General features: G+C 52.0%; 1 protein-coding gene across 2 annotated transcripts in view; it reads right to left on the bottom strand.

Moving 5' to 3' along the window:
• Positions 1-18,034, bottom strand: part of ARHGAP10 (Rho GTPase activating protein 10) — a 421,521-nt gene that overhangs the window by 208,977 nt on the left and 194,510 nt on the right. For both annotated transcript variants that reach the window (XM_073576247.1, XM_073576246.1), the window contains one exon: positions 4,615-4,680. In XM_073576247.1, coding sequence (XP_073432348.1) covers positions 4,615-4,680 — 66 coding nt within the window. The remainder of the gene's footprint in view (positions 1-4,614; positions 4,681-18,034) is intronic.

Below are 18,034 nucleotides of genomic sequence, written 5' to 3'. Positions count from 1 at the left end.
CCTCAGGGTCTGATTTTGTGGCCGGATCCCCTCAGGGTCCGATTTTGTGGGTGGGGCCCCTCAGGGTCCAATTTTTTGGCCGGGGCCCCTCAGGGTCCGATTTTGTGGTTGGGGCCCCTCAGGGTCCGATTTTGTGGTTGGGGCCCCTCAGGGTCCGTTTTTGTGAGTGGGGCCCCTCAGGGTCCGATGTTGTGGCCGGGGCCCCTCAGGGTCTAATTTTGTGGCCGGATCCCCTCAGGGTCCGATTTTGTGGGTGGGGCCCCTCAGGGTCCGATTTTGTGGCCGGGGTCCCTCAGGGTCCGATTTTGTGGCCGGGGCCCCTCAGGGTCCAATTTTGTGGGTGGGGCCCCTCAGGGTCCAACTTTTTGGCCGGGGCCCCTCAGGGTCCAATTTTGTGGGTGGGGCCCCTCAGGGTCCAATTTTGTGGGTGGGGCCCCTCAGGGTCCAATTTTGTGGGTGGGGCCCCTCAGGGTCCGATTTTGTGGTTGGGGCCCCTCAGGGATCGATTTTGTGGTTGGGGCCCCTCAGGATCCAATTTTGTGACCGGGGCCCTCAGGGTCTGATTTTGTGAGTGGGGCCCCTCAGGGTCCGATATTGTGGGTGGGGCCCCTCAGGATCCGATTTTGTGGGTGGGGCCCCTCAGGATCCGATTTTGTGGGTGGGGCCCCTCAGGATCCGATTTTGTGGTTGGGGCCCCTCAGGGTTCGATTTTGTAGGCGGGGCCCCTCAGGGTCCGATTTTGTGGCCGGGGCCCCTCAGGGTCTGATTTTGTGGCCGGGGCCCCTCAGGGTCCGATTTTGTGGCCGGGGCCCCTCAGGGTCCGATTTTGTGGCCGGGGCCCCTCAGGGTCCGATTTTGTGGTTGGGGCCCCTCAGGGTCCGATTTTGTGGTTGGGGCCCCTCAGGGTCCGATTTTGTGAGTGTGGCCCCTCAGGGTCCGATGTTGTGGCCGGGGCCCCTCAGGGTCTGATTTTGTGGCCGGGGCCCCTCAGGGTCCGATTTTGTGGGAGGGGCCACTCAGGGTCCGATTTTGTGGCCGGGGTCCCTCAGGGTCCAATTTTTTGGCCGGGGCCCCTCAGGGTCCAATTTTGTGGGTGGGGCCCCTCAGGGTCCAGTTTTGTGGGTGGGGCCCCTCAGGGTCCGATTTTGTGGTTGGGCCCCCTCAGGGATCGATTTTGTGGTTGGGGCCCCTCAGGATCCAATTTTGTGACCGGGGCCCTCAGGGTCTGATTTTGTGGGTGGGGCCCCTCAGGGTCCGATATTGTGGGTGGGGCCCCTCAGGATCCGATTTTGTGGGTGGGGCCCCTCAGGATCTGATTTTGTGGTTGGGGCCCCTCAGGGTTCAATTTTGTAGGCGGGGCCCATTAGGGTCCGATTTTGTGGCCGGGGCCCCTCAGGGTCCGATTTTGTGGTTGGGGCCCCTCAGGGTCCGATTTTGTGGGTGGGGCCCCTCAGGGTCAGATGTTGTGGCCGGGGCCCCTCAGGGTCAGATGTTGTGGCCGGGGCCCCTCAGGGTCTGATTTTGTGGCCGGATCCCCTCAGGGTCCGATTTTGTGGGTGGGGCACCTCAGGGTCCGATTTTGTGGCCGGGGTCCCTCAGGGTCTGATTTTGTGGGTGGGGCCCCTCAGGATCCAATTTTGTGGGTGGGGCCCCTCAGGGTCCAATTTTGTGGTCGGGGTCCCTCAGGGTCTGATTTTGTGGCTGGGGCCCCTCAGGGTCCAATTTTGTGGGTGGGGCCCCTCAGCGTCCAGTTTTGTGGGTGGGGCCCCTCAGGGTCCGATTTTGTGGTTGGGGCCCCTCAGGGATCGATTTTGTGGTTGGGGCCCCTCAGGATCCAATTTTGTGACCGGGGCCCTCAGGGTCCAATTTTTTGGCCGGGGCCCCTCAGGGTCCGATTTTGTGGTTGGGGCCCCTCAGGGTCCGATTTTGTGGTTGGGGCCCCTCAGGGTCCGTTTTTGTGAGTGGGGCCCCTCAGGGTCCGATGTTGTGGCCGGGGCCCCTCAGGGTCTGAATTTGTGGCCGGATCCCCTCAGGGTCTGATTTTGTGGGTGGGGCCCCTCAGGGTCCGATTTTGTGGCCGGGGTCCCTCAGGGTCCGATTTTGTGGCCGGGGTCCCTCAGGGTCCGATTTTGTGGGTGGGGCCCCTCAGGGTCCAATTTTTTGGCCGGGGCCCCTCAGGGTCCAATTTTGTGGGTGGGGCTCCTCAGGGTCCAATTTTGTGGGTGGGGCCCCTCAGGGTCCAATTTTGTCGGTGGGGCCCCTCAGGGTCCAATTTTGTGGTTGGGGCCCCTCAGGGATCGATTTTGTGGTTGGGGCCCCTCAGGATCCAATTTTGTGACCGGGGCCCTCATGGTCTGATTTTGTGGGTGGGGCCCCTCAGGGTCCAATTTTGTCGGTGGGGCCCCTCAGGGTCCGATGTTGTGGCCGGGGCCCCTCAGGGTCCGATTTTGTGGTTGGGGCCCCTCAGGGTCCGATTTTGTGGTTGGGGCCCCTCAGGGTCGGATTTTGTGAGTGGGGCCCCTCAGGGTCCGATGTTGTGGCCGGGGCCCCTCAGGATCCAATTTTGTGACCGGGGCCCTCAGGGTCTGATTTTGTGGGTGGGGCCCCTCAGGGTCCGATATTGTGGGTGGGGCCCCTCAGGATCCGATTTTGTGGGTGGGGCCCCTCAGGATCTGATTTTGTGGTTGGGGCCCCTCAGGGTTCAATTTTGTAGGCGGGGCCCCTCAGGGTCCGATTTTGTGGCCGGGGCCCCTCAGGGTCTGATTTTGTGGGTGGGGCCCCTCAGGGTCCAATTTGGTGGACGGGGCCACTCTGGGTCTGATTTGGTGGACGGGGCCACTCTGGGTCTGATTTGGTGGACGGGGCCACTCTGGGTCCGATTTGGTGGGCGGGGCCCCTCAGGGTCCGATTTTGTGGTTGGGGCCCCTCAGGATCCAATTTTGTGACCGGAGCCCTCAGGGTCTGATTTTGTGGCCGGATCCCCTCAGGGTCCGATTTTGTGGGTGGGGCCCCTCAGGGTCCGATTTTGTGGCCGGGGTCCCTCAGGGTCTGATTTTTTGGCCGGGGCCCCTCAGGGTCCAATTTTGTGGGTGGGGCCCCTCAGGGTCCGATTTTGTGGTTGGGGCCCCTCAGGGTCCGATTTTGTGGTTGGGGCCCCTCAGGATCCAATTTTGTGACCGGAGCCCTCAGGGTCTGATTTTGTGGGTGGGGCCCCTCAGGGTCCGATATTGTGGGTGGGGCCCCTCAGGATCCGATTTTGTGGGTGGGGCCCCTCAGGATCTGATTTTGTGGTTGGGGCCCCTCAGGGTTCAATTTTGTAGGCGGGGCCCCTCAGGGTCCGATTTTGTGGCCGGGGCCCCTCAGGGTCTGATTTTGTGGGTGGGGCCCCTCAGGGTCCAATTTGGTGGACGGGGCCACTCTGGGTCTGATTTGGTGGACGGGGCCACTCTGGGTCTGATTTGGTGGACGGGGCCACTCTGGGTCCGATTTGGTGGGCGGGGCCACTCTGGGTCCAATTTGGATGCCAGGGTGGCTCAGCCTCCTTTTTGTAGGCCAGGGTCTATCAGCCTCCGATTTGGAGCCTTGGGTCACTCAGCTTTCGATTTGGCGCGCCGGCCCTTTAAGACTCATTTTGGTGCGCCGGCTCTTTAAGAATCATTTTGGCGCGTCGGCCCTTTAAGAGCCAGGGTGGCTCACTGGGCTTCTAAATCCACTTTGGCGCACATTCTCTCTCAGGGGCAAGTGTCATGTGATGAAGCTAGATTTGCATTTGTGGTGTGGGTTTCGCTTTAAGAGCTGATATTATGTGGCAGAGGCTCTGTGCTGGGGTTCAAGTGAAGTTCGTAGGCGTTGGCATCGTAACTGGGTCTGCCTGCGCATATCAATTAGCTCAACTGCCATTTCAATCGCCTCAGGGCACGTTTTGCCATTTCCTATTGAAAAGCATTGGAGACAGTGCATTCCAATGACGGGAAAAAAAATTTTCAAACGCAAATTGCACAAAAACTACAAATCCGATCGACACGAAAAATACTTAGCACACCTCTCATGGGCGCTGGCTTCGAAACGACACCTCAACGGAGTCTGTGCGTGTAGCGGTTCGGGCCGCATTAATTGCGGAAATCAACTTAATAATAATAATAAGAAGAAGAAGAAGAATAAGTTAGCAGCGTTCGGATTACAATATAGTGGTTTTTTCAAACCACTATAATAATAAGAAGAAGAAGAATAAGTTAGCAGCGTTCGGATTACAATATAGTGGTTTTTTCAAACCACTATAAAAATGCTGTGTATAAACAAGCTCTAGAAAGCATGATGGGTCACCAACTGGTTTTCAATACTGAAGAAATACAATGATCCTCTCCTACATACTCTTAATATTAAGCTTGAAGTGAAGTAATGAAAAGATAATCCTAGACATGAGTCTTCAGCACATAAAGCACAATAGCAGTACAGCCATATCTGAATTTGGCTATTGATCTGATATTGTATGTTTGGACCATTTGACAAATGCCTACATTGTTATTGGCAGTAATGATGGCTGCCAACATGTAGCTGCTGAGATTTTGGAGAAACATGACAGTGCATACATTTCCGTGATAAGAAATACATTACCCCTTGATTCAATGGCATTGATACAATTTTTCACAACTGCAAATCCATGTTGATCGAGCTGAGCACCTAAACAGAAGCAGAGTCATTTAAGAAGTGAAAGAAAGAAAACAAGAAAATAAGTCTAACTTTTTTTTTTAATATATTCTTGCATTTACTAGATTTTCATGACATGTGTTATTACAACCAGTGAATGTGTGCTACGGTTCTAGCATCCTGCCTATGTAAAAGGAATCTGTCACTAGGTTTTGCTACCTAGTCTGAGAGCAGCATAATATAGGGACTGAGACCCTGATTCCAGCAGTGTGTCACTTACTGGGCTGTTTGCTGTACTTTTAATAAAATCATTGCTTTAATCAGCAGGACACTATCATTAGAGGACTAGTATACCTGCTGCCAGGTAGCCAGCCATATTTATATGCCCTGTATAACCCCGCAGCCATCACTGATTGGTAGCGGAACAATTCACTTCACTGCTTTTTCATCTAATTTTAATCATCTTTCAAAATACGAGTGGCACTGGCACTACAGGGTCAAAGGAGACTGTCCGCTCCCCATTCATGTGTGTCATAGGGTGACAAGGCCACATCACCACGCTGCTCAGGACACCACAGGGCCATAAAGGAGGCCAAGACTGTAAGCACTCTGAGGGCTGAAGATTCAATGTACGTTCACTATAGGCACAGGGGGGTGTCGCTAAGGGCACACTATTTAGAGGGGCCTTGTGTGTGGGATGATGCAGCACAGTACACACTCTAGAGAAAGCACAGTATAAGGAGGGGCAGTGTGTTCGGGGGGGGGGGGGACAGTATAGTAGGAGGCCAGTATAGGGAAAGGGCATACTATAGAGAGGGGCAGTATACAGATCAAGCAGAGTATAGGAGTATAGAGGTGCACTGTGGGGGGCAATATAGATGGGGACAGTACAGGGAAGCTGCAGTATAGAGAAGAGGCACAGTCTAGACATGGGGCAGTGTAGGGCAGGAGGCACAGTCTAGACATGGGACAGTATAGGACAGGAGGCACAGTCTAGACATGGGGCAGTATAGGACAGGAGGCACAGTCTAGACATGGGGCAGTATAGGGCAGGAGGCACAGTCTAGACATGGGGCAGTATAGGACAGGAGGCACAGTCTAGACATGGGGCAGTGTAGGGCAGGAGGCACAGTCTAGACATGGGGCAGTGTAGGGCAGGAGGCACAGTCTAGACATGGGGCAGTACAGGGCAGGAGGCACAGTCTAGACATGGGGCAGTATAGGGCAGGAGGCACAGTCTAGACATGGGGCAGTATAGGACAGGAGGCACAGTCTAGACATGGGGCAGTATAGGACAGGAGTCACAGTCTAGACGGGGCAGTACAGGACAGGAGGCACAGTCTAGACGGGGCAGTACAGGACAGGAGGCACAGTCTAGACATGGGGCAGTACAGGGTAGGAGGCACAGTCTAGACATGGGGCAGTGTAGGACAGGAGGCACAGTCTAGACATGGGGCAGTATAGGACAGGAGGCACAGTCTAGACATGGGGCAGTATAGGAAAGGAGGCACAGTCTAGACATGGGGCAGTACAGGGCAGGAGGCACAGTCTAGACATGGGGCAGTATAGGAAAGGAGGCACAGTCTAGACATGGGGCAGTACAGGGCAGGAGGCACAGTCTAGACATGGGGCAGTATAGGAAAGGAGGCACAGTCTAGACATGGGGCAGTACAGGGCAGGAGGCACAGTCTAGACATGGGGCAGTATAGGACAGGAGGCACAGTCTAGACATGGGGCAGTACAGGACAGGAGGCACAGTCTAGACATGGGGCAGTACAGGAAAGGAGGCACAGTCTAGACATGGGGCAGTGTAGGGCAGGAGGCACAGTCTAGACATGGGGCAGTGTAGGACAGGAGGCACAGTCTAGACATGGGGCAGTATAGGACAGGAGGCACAGTCTATACATGGGGCAGTATAGGGCAGGAGGCACAGTCTAGACATGGGGCAGTGTAGGGCAGGAGGCACAGTCTAGACATGGGGCAGAGTAGGGCAGGAGGCACAGTCTAGACATGGGATAGTATAGGACAGGAGGCACAGTCTAGACATCGGATAGTATAGGACAGGAGGCACAGTCTAGACATGGTGCAGTATAGGACAGGAGGCACAGTCTAGACATGGGGCAGTATAGGAAAGGAAGCACAGTCTAGACATGGGGCAGTATAGGGCAGGAGGCACAGTCTAGACATGGGGCAGTGTAGGACAGGAGGCACAGTCTAGACATCGGGCAGTATAGGACAGGAGGCACAGTGTAGACATGGGGCAGTATAGGAAAGGAAGCACAGTCTAGACATGGTGCAGTATAGGGCAGGAGGCACAGTCTAGACATGGGGCAGTATAGGGTAGGAGGCACAGTCTAGACATGGGGCAGTGTAGGGCAGGAGGCACAGTCTAGACATGGGGCAGTATAGGGCAGGAGGCACAGTCTAGACATGGGGCAGTATAGGGCAGGAGGCACAGTCTAGACATGGGGCAGTATAGGGCAGGAGGCAGTCTAGACATGGGGCAGTATAGGGCAGGAGGCAGTCTAGACATGGGGCAGTGTAGGGCAGGAGGCACAGTCTAGACATGGGGCAGTTTAGAACAGGAGGCACAGTCTAGACATGGGGCAGTTTAGAACAGGAGGCACAGTCTAGACATGGGGCAGTTTAGAACAGGAGGCACAGTCTAGACATGGGGCAGTATAGGACAGGAGGCACAGTCTAGACATGGGGCAGTGTAGAGCAGGAGGCACAGTCTAGACATGGGGCAGTATAGAGAGGAGGCACAGTTTAGACATGGGGCAGTATTGGACAGGAGGCACAGTCTAGACATGGGGCAGTATAGGACAGGAGGCACAGTCTACATATGAGGCAGTATAGAAAGGCATCACAGTCTAGACACGGGGCAGTATAGAAAGGAGTCACAGTCTCGACATGGGGCAGTAAAAGAAGGAGGCAGAGTCTAGACATGGGGCAGTATAGGAAACAGGCAAATTCTAGACATGGGGCAGTATAGAAGTATAGAGAGGAGGCACAGTCCAGACATGGCACGATATAGAGAATTGCGGTATTGGGACAGTCTAAAAAGTGGACAGTATAGGGAGAGGGAACAGTCTACTTTAGACAGAGGGCAGTATAAAGCTAAGGGACAGTCTACACAGGGGGCAATATAGAGCAGAGGCATGGTAGAGTTAGTACATGTATAGTAACTCATCATAAACAAGGAGGTCAGTATTAATATTGAGACCATCCAAAAATTACAATACAATTATATAGAGCAAAGAGACGCCACTACCGTAAATAATACAAACATCTTTATTAAGTCATGCTTGCATTAAAAAAAGTTGCTATAAAAGCCATAAACTATTGTGACATACTGCAATGTTTTACAAAGTTCATTGCTGTGGGAGTACAACTGCATAAACAATTCTAGATAGGAAGAAAACCAATGTAATACATATCAAGGGTATACTGGGATGCCTATTTCAATAAAAAAGCAAGTGCAGAAAAGGGAAAAAATAGGTATTAGACCTACCGGTAATGATGTTTCCAGGAGTCCATCCTGACAGCACCATGGAGGACGTCCTCCTCCTCCTTACAGGGACAGGAAGCACACGAGAGGTTAAAGGTCACGTCCCACCTCCTCTCCCTCAGTGATTTAACAAGTACCGCAAGGTGGATGATGCTAGTAACAGTTTAATGAAACAATCATATTACAGCATATGACATATCAAAATACAACATAGCATAACATAAAAGGGAGGGAAGTACCCGTGCTGTCAGGATGGACTCCTGGAAACATCATTACCGGTAGGTCTAATACCTATTTTCCAGGACGTCCACCTGACAGCACCATGGAGAGTACCAAAGCACCTCCTCAGGGTGGGATTACCGCCTGGAGAACTTTTCTCCCGAATGCGGTCTGCTGACCAGCCAACACGTCAAGCTTGTAGTGCTTGCAGAATGTATTCAGATTGGCCCAGGTTGCTGCTCTACAGATTTGGTCAACCGAGGCCCCCGCCCGTTCGGCCCATGAGGCTGATACCGCCCTCGTAGAGTGGGCTTTTATGGACCCTGGCGGGCTAACGCCTTCGGCTTGGTAGGCGTCGGAGATTACTGAGGTAATCCAGCGCGCGATAGATGCCTTAGAGGCCTTCTTCCCCTTATTTTTACCCCCAAAAAGGATGAACAAGTTTGGGTCAATGCGCCAGCTATTGGTGGCTTCTAGATAGTCTAGCACCGCGCGCCTCACATCCAGTGAGTGAAGACGCTGTTCTTTTTTATTACGGGGATTGTCGCAGAACGATGGTAACACTACCTCCTGGTTTAGATTCTTTGAGGAGACTACCTTCGGGGTAAATGCCGGGTCTAACCTTAGGATTATACTATCCTAAGGATTATACTAGGAAGGCCGTTCTACGGGTGAGGGCAGAGATGGTTATTTTCTCCCCTAGAGCATAGTGGTCTGTACAGAGGGACCTGAGTACCAGACCCAGATCCCACGGCAGGGTGAGCTGCCTGATCGTGGGATGCAGGCGCTGCGTGGCCTTTATAAATCTTATTACCCAGGGATGAGCAGCTAGCTGGTAATCGAAGGCGCTTAAGGCTGAAATCTGGACTTTTAGCGTGCTAGGCTTAAGGCCTTTATTAAAACCTGCCTGCAAAAAACTTAGTATGCTAGGGAGGTCAGGGGTGCCTGCCACGAGATCGGACCTGCCACCCTCCAGACAGAATCTTTTCCATATCTTCCTATAGATTGCGCATGTCACCGGTTTCCTACTGGCCAGTAGGGTGGATATGACCTGGTCTGACAATCCCTTTGTCTTCAGGATGTCCCTCTCAGGATCCAGGCCGATAGATGAAGTCTTGCTGGGTTTGGATGGTAGATCGGGCCCTGGTGGATGATGTCCTTCCACAGGGGTAGCTCGACCGGATTTCCGACTGCCATGGCTCCTAGAAGGGGAAACCAGCTTCTCTTCGGCCAGTATGGAGCGATCAACATCACTCGTGCGTGGTCCTCGCGTATTTTCCTGAGCACTGCCGGTATAAGGGCCAGTGGCAGGAATGCGTAGGAGAGGGATTCTCCCCAGGTCTGACTCAGGGCATCCACGCCTTCTGGGTGGTCCGTCGGATTCAGGGAATAGAATCTGGGGACCTTCGAATTCTTTCGGCTTGCAAAGAGATCTATACTGGGGGTCCCCCAACGCTGACAGAGATGGTTGAAGATCTCTTCGTTCAGTTCCCATTCTGTCGGGCGGATCCGTTGTCTGCTCAAGTAGTCTGCTACTTCGTTCTGGGAACCCTCTAGGTGTACTGCGGTTACTGATCGGACTGTTCTTTCTGCCCAAGCGAATATTTTTCCTGCTAGGTCCTGTAGTGGTTGATGTCTGGGCCCTCCCTGGTGCTTCAGGAATGCCACTGTCGTCATATTGTCGGATAGTATACGGACATGACGATTCTCTAGTATCGACTGGTTCCGCCGTAGCGCTTCCCAGACCGCGTAGAGTTCTCTGAAATTGGAGGATCTGGTCTTGATGTCTACTGGCCATCTCCCCTGGAAGATTTTTCCTTCTATGTGGGCTCCCCAACCCCACACACTGGCGTCCGTGGTGACTACCACGTATGGAGAGGCTGTCCAAAATACGCCCACATGAAGGTTTCTGGACCGTGTCCACCACCGAAGGGACTCTCTTACTCGTTCTGGCAGCCTTAGGGGTCTGTCTAGCGACGCCTGACTTCTGTCCCACCTCGCAAGGATCTCTTTCTGCAGTGATCTTGAGTGGAATTGGGCCCATCGGACGCACTGGATGCAGGCCGTCATGAGGCCCAGGACCTCCATTGCCTCTCTTATGGAGCACTGACGTCTCAACAGGTCTCTGGTTTTGGTCTGAATAGTCCTCTGCTTCTGTTCGGGTAGCCAGGATATTCTGTCGGTTGAGTCTAGGAGGACCCCGAGAAATATTTTCCTGGTTTCTGGCCTGATGTTCGACTTCTCCCAATTGATCACCCATCCAAGGAACTCCATCACCGTAGTTGCTCGGTTTCTGTCGCGAACAAGTGCTTCCCTGGATCTTGCCACCAGTAGGAAGTCGTCTATATAGGGTATGATCACGATACCCTGACCTCTCAGGTAGGCCACTACTTCTCCCACCAGCTTTGTAAAGATTCTGGGAGCTGAGGCCAACCCGAATGGAAGACACTGGAACTGGAAGTGGCAGGTCCGGGCTGGTAAACTGACCGCAAACCTTAGCAGTCTCTGGGATGAGGGATGGATAGGGACCTGGTAGTAGGCCTTCTTTAGGTCTAGGGTGCACATAACGGAGTCCCGATCTATCAGGAGGGTTGCGGATCGGACCGATTCCATCCGGAATCTCTTGTACTTGACCCAGGCATTTAGTGGTTTCAGGTTTATGATGGTACGGGCCTCGCCAGATGGTTTTGTGATCGAGAACAGGGACGAATAGTGCCCTTTCCCTCTTTCTGACGGGGGAACTGGTACTATGACCTTTGATTTTACCATGTCCTGTAGATCCGTCCACATTGCGGAGTCCTCCAGGACGACGGTGGGGGTAATATATCTTTCGGGGGGAGGTGAATAAAGCTCTATATTGTAGTCCTCCGCGATGGTTCTGAGGACCCACTGATTGTGGGTGACTCGGGACCAGTTTGCTGCGAAGTGGCGAAGTCTCCCCCCAATACCTATGGCGTCATTGCCTCCTCGATCTAGAGGTTGATGTGAATGGAGGACCTCTGTCCCTCCCGGTCTGGCTGAAGGAGCCCTTATAGGAGCCTCTACTGGACCTTGCCCGACCCCTGAACTCGGTCTGCCTCCTAGAAAAGGAGCCTATCCGAAAGGACTGGGGTCGTCTGGGTTTTTCCTCCGGGAATCCCTTCTTTTTATCGGACACCAGCTCTAGAATGTTATCTAGGGCTGGCCCGAATACCCTCAGGCCCGAGAAGGGGATGGCGCATAGCTTAGTTTTTGAAGCGTTGTCCCCCGACCAGGATTTGAGCCAGACTGCTCTTCGGGCCGCGTTGGAGAGGGAGCTGTTTCTGGCTGCAAATCTTACCGATTCGGCCGACGTATCTGATAGGAACGCCGTAGCCGATTTCATGAGCGGGAGGGATGCTAGGATGTCTGATCTAGGGGTCTTGTTGGTTAGGTGTTCTTCCAACTGCCCCATCCACAAAAACATAGACCTGGCCACCGAGGTGGCTGCTATGTTGGCCCTAATAAGAGCCGCCGACGTCTCCCATGCTCTTTTTAATAAGACGTCTGCCTTTCTATCCATCGGGTCTCGAAGACCTGATGAGTCCTCGAATGGGATAGCCGTCTTTTTGGTAACTTTAGCGACTGGGACATCTATTTTAGGAATTTCCTCCCATGCCTGGGTTTCCTCAGGATCAAAAAGCAGTCTGCTTCTAAAGTCTCGGGAGAGTGTCAGTCGACGCTCTGCCTCCTTCCACTCCTCCTGGACCATCGTTTTGATGTGTTCACTTACAGGGAACACTACCTGTCTCCGGGCCACCAGTCCTCCGAACATTAAGTCCTGCCTGGACTGTGGTTTAGGGACCTCCTCTATCTGCATAGTATTTCTGACTGCTTGGACCAACTCGTCCGTGTCCTCAAGTCTGAATAGGTATTTCCTGCTCTGATCTTGTCTATCCCCCCGGATCTCGCCTTCTTCTTCCTGATCCGAATCCCGGAATTCGGACTCCTCACTAGGGCTTTCTTCCGACTCTTGGTCCGCTTCCCACCTTGGACGTTTGCGACTCGGCCCTGGGCTGGGGGACTGACGCCGTGCGAGGCTGGATGTAGAGGCCCGAACTTCCTCCCTTATCAGCGATCTCATTTCGGCTAGGAGGGATGGCTGTTCCTCGCCTACGACCCTTGAGGTACAGGGTCCGCGTAGGGTCTTGTTATATGTGTCTGGCAGCTTTACCCTGCATACTGGGCATCTGACCGATTTGGAGGTGGCCTTTGCCGGGTCCTTCGCCCCCGAGGGGGATTCTGTCGGGGCTCCCTTCTCCTAATAATACAGAAGGGGCACCTACTCAGATCTGGGTTGGGGTAATGGGTGGGAGAGGGTGGTCTGCGCTATGCGCACTTACCCCTCCGCCTGCTGGAGCGACCCCTTCCATCCTGGCGCGGTCTGCAGGGCGCTATGGACCTCCGAAACGTGCTCCCTGGATCTCCAGAAGTGCGCTCTGTGCCTTAGGAGCGCGCGCTGTGGACCCCGGAGGCGAGCGCTGTGTGGCTTCAGTGGCGAGCGCTGTGGCTTCTGTAGCGAGCGCTGTCTGGCTTCTGTAGCGAGCACTGTCTGGCCTCAGCAGCGAGCGCTATGTGGCTTCAGAAGCGCGCGCTGGGATTTAAAGGCCGGCGTCTGAAGTCACCGGATGTGACGCGCGGCCTCTCGCGCTAGGCCGCCTCCTCCAATTCCTGCTCTACGCGCGACTATGGCGGCCTCCTCCAGCCAGCCGCCGTGGGGAGCCAACCCCCATCCATCTGCGGCGGACTGCCACTCCGGCCTCTTCGCCTGCTATGGCGGACTGCGGAGGCCTCATTCCTGCCTCCCAGCGCCGGCTGCGCCAGTCGTCCGTCGGTGCCCGCCCGGCCAGCCGCCTGCGGGGAGCCGACCATCACCTGCCGTGGCGGTGAGTTTTTGGAGCAGAGAGCCTCCCATAGGGAGGAACGGCTCCCTCCAGGAGCGTCGTCCTGCTCCTGGCCTTTGGGGCAGAGGGACTCCCCACTGGAGAGTTTCGGCCCCGGGACCTCTTGACAGGGGAAGGCCTGGACTAGCCGTACGATCCCGAGCCCCTCCGGTAAGCTTCTCGTGTCCCCCTCCGTGCAGGGACAGGAAAAACACTGGGGGAGAGGAGGTGGGACGTGACCTTTAACCTCTCGTGTGCTTCCTGTCCCTGTAAGGAGGAGGAGGACGTCCTCCATGGTGCTGTCAGGTGGACGTCCTGGAAAAAATAATTTAAACCATCAAGAGGAAAATATCATCCATGAAGACGGTGTTAGCAGCAATTCCACACAAAACATAAACTAATAAAATTTAAAGAAATATAAAGTACTGCATAATACCATGAGGGCAGCATACCCACCAAAGGTCACAGCAACAAACTTTTTATACCTTTGCAATCTGCCACCATACTTTATCCTGCATCATGTTTTCTTCCTCTATATTTAATTTATTATTTACAGTGGTGGAGTCTCCTTGCTGTATAGGGTTATATAGTAGCTTATAAGTCTGATAACATTGTCCAGCATTTTAATACTACATTTCTCTGTTAGATCACAAAAAATATCAAGATAATTAAAAAATGCTCATGTGTCTTGCTGTTACATACTTGTTATGGTGACAACTGGTGTTCTTAATCTTTCCACTCAGGTTGCCCACCTACAAGTGGTCGCACTTGCTCAGCCAGACCAAGAGGAACCGATGCACTGAAAGCTTCTTTTCCCCAGCCGCTGGACATTTCAAGTAGAAATTCTGAGAGGAAATCGCAAGAACACCAGAGGGCGCTATTGCAAATATGTAACGTCTACGCACAGGAGCATTTTGGTTTCGACCCCTAAGGGCTTGTGCACATGTTGCAGATTTGGTGTGTTTTTGTCATGCAGATTTAATAGCAAAACCTGAAGCAATCCTGATGCCAGCAAAGTGAATGAGAAACCTGAGTATTTCTTGACTTTCAGATTTGGTGCAGAAAATAATCTGCTGCATGTCAATTCTTTGTGCTTTTTTTTACGGTTTTTCACCATTGACCTAACTCACATTTTTATATATTTGTCACTTATCTTTAGCAGTATCTTTAGTTTTGTTTTAATTACCGTATATACTCGCGTATAAGACAACCCCCCCTTCGCGGCTTATACGCGAGTCATATACCGGGGGTCGGCCGGGGAGGGGGAGCAGGGGGTGTCGGAGATCTTACTCACCTCTTCTGGCATGTCTCTGCAGCCCTCATGCTTGTTCCATGTTGTCGGTGCGCTGTTCTTCCTGCTTTCAGCGGTCACGTGGTACCGCTCAATAAACTCATGAGCGTATACATGAGTTTAATGAGCGGTACCACGTGACCGCAGGAAGAACAGCGCGCCGACAACATGGAACAAGCACGGGGTTGCAGAGACATGCCAGAAGAGGTGAGTATGACAGGGGAGCCATATTCACCTGTCCCCCGTTCCACATCACTCTGCTGTCTTGCGTCCTCTGGCAGTGACGTTCAGGTCAGAGGGCGCCATGACGTAGTTAGCATGCGCCCTCTGCCTGAGCAGTCACTGTAGAGTTGGCAACGCTGATGAGCAGCAGCGACGAGGTGAGTATATAGGTTTTTTTTCTTATCAATTGAGGCAGCGGCAGCAACTAAGTGACTGGATTACGTACCTGTGCAATATGAGAATGCATTGGGGCCACTCACCGTGCGGCATTATACGGGGCCACTCACCGTGCGGCATTATACGGGGCCACTCACCGTGCGGCATTATACGGGGCCACTCACCGTGCGGCATTATATGGGGCCACTCACCGTGCGGCATTATACGGGGCCACTCACCGTGCGGCATTATACGGGGCCACTCACCGTGCGGCATTATACGGGGCCACTCACCGTGCGGCATTATACGTGGCCACTCACCGTGCGGCATTATACGGGGCCACTCACCGTGCGGCATTATACGGGGCCACTCACCGTGCGGCATTATACGGGGCCTCTCACCGTGCGGCATTATACGGGGCCACTCACCGTGCGGCATTATACGGGGCCACTCACTGTGCGGCATTATACGGGGCCACTCACTGTGCAGCAATATACGGGGCCAGCATTACAAGGGGCCACTCACTGTGCAGCATTACAAGGGGCCACTCACTGTGCAGCATTATACAGGGCCACTCACTGTGCAGCATTACAAGGGGCCACTCACTGTGCAGCATTATACAGGGCCACTCACTGTGCAGCATTATCAGCATTATAAGTATTATACTGATGTCTCAATTAGTTTTACTGTTATTGGTATCTATTTTTATTTTTGAACTTTACCAGTAGCTTCGGCATTTCCCACCCTAGGCTTATACGCGAGTCAATAAGTTTTCCCAGTTTTTTTGTGACAAAATGAGGGGGGTCGGCTTATACATGGGTCAGCTTATACACGAGTATATACGGTATGTTTTTTCCGTCTATTTTTTTCCCATTTATTTCACAGTGTGCCCCAATGAGGTATTTTTATTGCAGATTTCCCCTGTAACTGTGGATGGTATATTGGCCCCAATTATATGGAAAATTCAGCCTCCTGCCTTTATAGCAGAGTGATCTGGGTTTCCATGGACCCAGCAGCTACTGTTACCCTCATACACCCTGTGATCACATGATCAGTGGGTACGGTGGAGAAAGCACTGACTAATCTATGGCTGAGCACGGAGTACATCACCATCGAGAAGGTAAAAATACTAATAAACCATGTTTATGCTCAATATGGAGAGTCAGGCTGGGCCTGACAGCAGCTTCCTGACCTCACAGCTGCACACTCTCACGCAAGCTACTCACTCTTCACTGATGTTTTAGACCGTCAGTGCAGAGCGAAGAGAGAAGTCGATTATAGTTTATGCGTGGTCCAGAAGTAGCTAAAGACCAGACCTTAAAGTGTCTTAAAGCTAATTTTTCTCAATTAGCATCCGTATGACAAACATTTGCAATTCGTTTGCAATTTGTTTTTAACATCAGCATTTACATACTGTAATTCTGTAGGTAATTTAACCCCTTTCTGACCTTGGATGCAATAGTACGTACAAGGTCAGATCACCCGCTTTGATTAGGGCTCCGGCGGTGAGCCCTCATCAAAGCCGGGACATGTCAGGTGTTTTGAACAGCTGACATGTGCCTGCAATAAGCGCAGGTGGAATCGTGATCGAGCCGCGCCTATTAACTAGTTAAATGCCGCTGTCAAATGCTGACAGTGGCATTTAACAAGTGCTTCCGACCACCGGGACAGAAATACGCGCATCGCTGACCCCCGTCACGTGATCGGGGGTCAGTGATGCGTTGGCATAACAACCAGAGGTCTCCTTATGCTCGGCACTCATAGCAATGCTGTAATTCTGATACATATAGGCGATCTAATCATCACTTGTATGTAGCAGAGGCAATCGAGCTGTGGCAGCTTCTAGCCTACCATGGAGGCTATTAAAGCATGACAAAATTTAAAAAAATGTTTTTAAAAATATGAGGAAAAATAAAAGTTTAAATCACTCCTCTTTCGCCCAATTCAAAATAAAAAAATTAAAAAAAAAAAATCACACATACACATATTAGGTATCGCCGCGTTGAGAATCGCCCGATCTATCAATAAAAAAAGGATTTACCTGATCGCTAATCAGTGGGAAAAAAATCAATACGCCAGAATTACGTTTTTTTTGGTCACCACAACATTGCATTAAAATACAATAACGGGCGATCAAAAGATTGTATCTGCACATAAATGGCATCCTTAAAAACGCCAGCTCGGCATGCAAAAAATAAGCCCTCACCCAACCCCAGATCACGAAAAATGGAGACGCTATGGGTATCGGAAAATGGCGCCATTTTTTTTTTTAGCAATGTTTGGAATTCTTTTTACCACTTAGATAAAAAAGAATCTAGACATGTTTGGTGTCTATGAATTCATAATGACCTGGAGAATCATTATGGCAGGTCAGTTGTAGCATTTAGTGAACCTAGTAAAAAAGCCATACCAAAAAACGTGTGTGATTGCACTTTTTTTGCAATTTCACAGCAGGTGGAATTTTTTTCCCCGTTTTCGAGTACACGACATGCTAAAAAACAATGATGCATTTCAAAAGTACAACTCGTCCCACAAGAAAAAATGCCCTCACATGGCCATATTGATGGAAAAATAGAAAAGTTATGGCTCTGAGAAGAAGGGGAGCAAAAAACGAAAACGCAAAACCGAAAAAAGCTGGGGTATTTAAGGGGTTAAAGCTAGTGAACTAAACTAATAAAGCAATCTTATTTACAAATATCGATAGATAGACAGATGTCCGTGAGATACATAGTGTCGTACGTGTTTAGTTTATTGAACAACCTCACAAACCCATTACCCATTGCACCAGGGCAATAGGGAAGCCGAGGCAAAGAGCCAAAATTGGTGCATATAAGGCTACTTTCACACTTGAATTTTTTTGCGCTGTGTGCGCAGTGCAAACACGCATAAAAAAAAGCATCATGCGTTTTCTTGCGCATGGTTTTTACAAAAAACCGCATGCTTTTTTTGCGCTGACGTGCGCATGACCATGCGCACGTCAGCGCACCCATAGACTATAATGTGTTTTTGGGTGAATTTTACGCGCATTGCGTGCGCATGCGCTTTTTTGAGACAGGTTGGACGCACAAAAAATGCAACAGGATGCAT

Source organism: Dendrobates tinctorius, unplaced genomic scaffold (assembly GCF_039654945.1).
Source record: "Dendrobates tinctorius isolate UK_male_01 unplaced genomic scaffold, ASM3965494v1 ptg000008l, whole genome shotgun sequence".
Lineage (NCBI taxonomy): Eukaryota > Metazoa > Chordata > Amphibia > Anura > Dendrobatidae > Dendrobates > Dendrobates tinctorius.
Note: the sequence above shows the minus strand (reverse complement) of the source record. Positions and strands in the feature narration are given on the sequence as shown.